The sequence below is a fragment of the Mus pahari genome, unplaced genomic scaffold (genome assembly GCF_900095145.1).
Source record: "Mus pahari unplaced genomic scaffold, PAHARI_EIJ_v1.1 scaffold_15259_1, whole genome shotgun sequence".
In the NCBI taxonomy this organism is placed as follows: Eukaryota; Metazoa; Chordata; class Mammalia; order Rodentia; family Muridae; genus Mus; species Mus pahari.
Genome location: NW_018392562.1, coordinates 1,300 through 4,950, shown reverse-complemented (window position 1 = coordinate 4,950; position 3,651 = coordinate 1,300). Strand labels below are relative to the sequence as shown.

Sequence of the window (3,651 nt, the reverse complement as noted above, 5' to 3'; positions counted from 1 at the left end):
ATGAACTAACCAGTATCCCCTGAGCTCGAGTCTCTAGCTGCATATGTAGCAGAAGATGGCCTAATCAGCCAACATTGGGAAGAGAGACCCCTTGGTCTTGCAAACTTTATATGACCCAGCACAGGGGAAGGCCAGGGCCAAGAAGTGGGAGTGGGTGGGTAGGGGAGCAGGGGCAGGGGGGAGAGTATAGGTAACTTTCAGGATAGCATTTGTAATGTAAATAAAGAAAATCTCTAATAAAAAATAAGAAAGTAAATATATTTTAAAAAGTTTCCAGAATTTTTAACATTCAAAACATTTGGTTTTGTAACCTACATATAGTAGTTGTATATAATAATATTTATAGGGTAAAACGGGACATTTGTTTTATTTTACTTTGATGTAATCCCAGCTGGCTTTGAAGCTGATAATTTTCTCAGGATGACATTGATCTTCTGATCCTTCTATGCTCACTTCTCAAGTTCTGGGATACATGTTTGCTAACAGATGCTGATGTGGTGCTAGGCATCAACCCCAGAGCTAACCAAGCAGTCCACCAACTGAGCTATAGCTGATCCAGAGGGATGGNACTTTCACTGACNCAGAGAACTGGAGTAGCTGTCCACAGACATTCTAGTCTGCTGAGGAACATTAGACATTACTCCCACTGCCTAACTAGGCCTTGTTCCTTCAACCACACTATCCACATTCGTTTCTCAGTCATTATTTTATTCTCTACATCTCTGACATCAGTTGTCGAGTATCCATACGTGAATGAGATGTGAATGCCTCTTATAACAGGAAAGAAGATGAGTGACATACACCACTTTCTGTGCCGCCCTGATTTCATGCAACACAGGCACCTTTCCATGCTATCCTTATTGCTACAAAGGATACTATTTGCTCCTTTTTGACAGGTGAATAATATCGAAATACACCATATGTGTGCACACATACTCCCACCCGCACCTCATACTTTCTTTATCCATTAATCCGTGTTTAGAAAACAAAGCTGATCCAAAGCTAGGCTCATGTGAGTCCTGCTGCAAAAACCATGCAGAATCAAATATCTCTTTGACAAGCTGATTTCTTTTCCTTAGGGGCCCATGCACAGTACTCATGGGTGATGTGAGTGGAATTATACTTCTGTCCATAAATAAGTAGAGTAAAAGTTGAAGAAAATGTAGATGTCTGGTATCTCTATGGAATATTTTTTCCTTGTCTGAATCATCACACTTAAGAGTTCTGTGTTATTGAATGGTATTGAATTTTGCTTCTCTTTTCCTCTGTCTCCGTTTGTCAAATGGAGTAGAATACAGCTGCAGATTAGGTTAAGTCAAGGCATGTAACAAGACTTGTCAAATGCCCAAGAAATCCCCAATGGCTGTGAAACACTAATGGTAACCTTAGTCTTGAATGTTAATGCTATCTCTGAATGTTAATCATTGCTGTCTCAAGCTGTGTACACCTAATCTCTATCCTAGTATACATGAGGAGACAAAATTTTGCAAAGACTGTCAACAATTTCAATTAAGATTGGTTTTTTTTGAAGTTCTTGTATTAGAAATAAAATATAATTACCCAAGCTGAAACTTACATTTGGTAGAAGAAAACACAAAATTATCTTTTTGCTTGTGCACAGAGTGTCAGCAAAGTCTAGCAACTCCTAGTGCAGAACATCACAGTCAGCCTTCGTATCTGGATTTTGAATCAATAGCAAATCACAAACCAAACAAACAAACAGAAAACCATACAGACTGTAGCAAATGTTTCTTCATAGTCTCCAAATAATAGTTATGTTGTTACAGTTTAGTGAAGGACTGACTGGGCCACACTCCCTACTCTGTACCCAAATAAAGACACAAAAGATGTCTCTCTAGACCTTTAACCCACAAACACATCCAACTGGCTGTGGTCAGGCCGGAAACCCCAGAACTGCTCAGAACTGGAGCAGATCATGGTCAGTTCTGGGGGAACCTACTGACTCTGCATTTTCCTGAGACAACAGGACAACCCCACCCTCCTGCTGGTGACCTGAAATTCCAGCTTGCAGAGCACTTCCTGCCTCCCTGTGAAACAGCCCGACCATTGGGATGCTGCTCCTGAGATGGTTCACCCTCTGCTGCCTCTGGGTTTGTAAGTAGACATTTCTGGGTGCAGGAGGCAGTGAAGTCATCCTCATTTCCATTCTTCAAATGCAGTTTTATTTGCTCATGAGAACTTTTTTCTTTGCTTGCAGTTGGGCTTGGGCAGCTGGAGCAAATTGAAGTATCGGTCACCAGAGCGACAGATCGGAGTGCCCAAATATCCTGTAGAGTTTCTCTTCCAGACTTCTACAACACATATATACACTGGTACCGGCAAAAAACAAATCAAGAGTTTGAGTATCTAATATATGTCAGGACAAACTACAATCAACGCCGCTTAGGAGGGAAGAACAAGAAAATTGAAGCAACTAAAGACCTTCAAACTTCTACTTCAACCTTGAAATTAAATTACTTGAAGAAAGAAGATGAAGCCACCTACTACTGTGCGGCCTGGATAAACACAACATTAGAGCTTCTAGACCAGCCTGCATAAGAACCATCCCCATCTGTGGCCACCCACATCCTCTTGGCAAGCACAGCCACTTGATGCTCAGACTGTGGCCACCAGGGCCTTCAATCATCACAGCACTTTTAGGGCTTCCAGGGAGCATTCTGGGTTGTTTCCCCACTGAGGTCTTCGGTCCTACAGGTTACCAACTAAAGACAGAATGGCCTTCACACTAACTCAGTGAGGGTATCTAAGAGCAGTTCAAATAAAGGCTGGGGAGCTCAAAGTGTGGTATGGTCTTTTGTTAATTCTCTGCACAGAGGTTTGCAGTAACTGAATAGCTTAGAATTAAGTCAGGACAGGGTTAAAGGTGAGGAGAGACAGGAAGCCCACAGGATATTTACTGCTACAGTTTTCCAGTACCTTAATTCACACTGGGGATTTTCAGAGAACATGGGATCTCTTGTTAGTTACAACTTATAGTTTGTAATGAAGAAAACTATTGCTATTGCATCTGCAACTAAATAATCAGCTCAATGGGAGAATATTAGAGACCAATGTACAGTTTTGGGGAGGCAGGTCAATGTAACAAAGCTTGGTCTACACCCTGGACTCATGGCTTTTACTTTAGTAATCTGCAAATAAAATCATGAACTCAGAGCAAGAGCATCAGGGAGTAGATGCAGTGGGTCACAGAAAAAATTAAAACAAAAACCAAAACAAAAGATTAAAAATCATGCTGTAGTTGCTGGGCTGCTTGGGAAGAGGGAGGTTTGAGATGAGGTGAGTAAGAAAGAAGGGGGCTAGTTATTGTGGCTAATCTAATTTTAATACTGGAAAGGCTATTTATAATCAGCCTCCATCTAAATGGTAGGTTCTCAGGAAAGGAAGCAGAGTTTTGGAACAACTGATGAATAAGACTCAGAGATAACTCTTCGATGGCCCTGGAATGATCATACTTTTCAGTACAAGTTCCTGGCCCAGCTTTCCAGACATGGAACTTTTTCTTTTTTGTTCTGGGTAAAAGTCTAAACTTGGGGTGGAAGTAAATTCTCCCTGTCTAAAATAGCCTACCACCAAATATTCCAGGTGAAATGTAGTGTGAGCAACAAGGTTAGTAAAGATTTGTCCGAAAGA

General features: G+C 41.2%; 1 gene segment (V, D, J or C); it reads left to right on the top strand.

Moving 5' to 3' along the window:
* Nucleotides 1–1,953: 1,953 nt before the first annotated feature.
* LOC110315095 lies at nt 1,954–3,227 on the top strand. The segment is given in 2 exon segments: nt 1,954–2,115; nt 2,219–3,227. Coding segments are annotated over 2 exon segments (384 nt in total).
* The last annotated feature ends 424 nt before the right edge of the window (nt 3,228–3,651 follow it).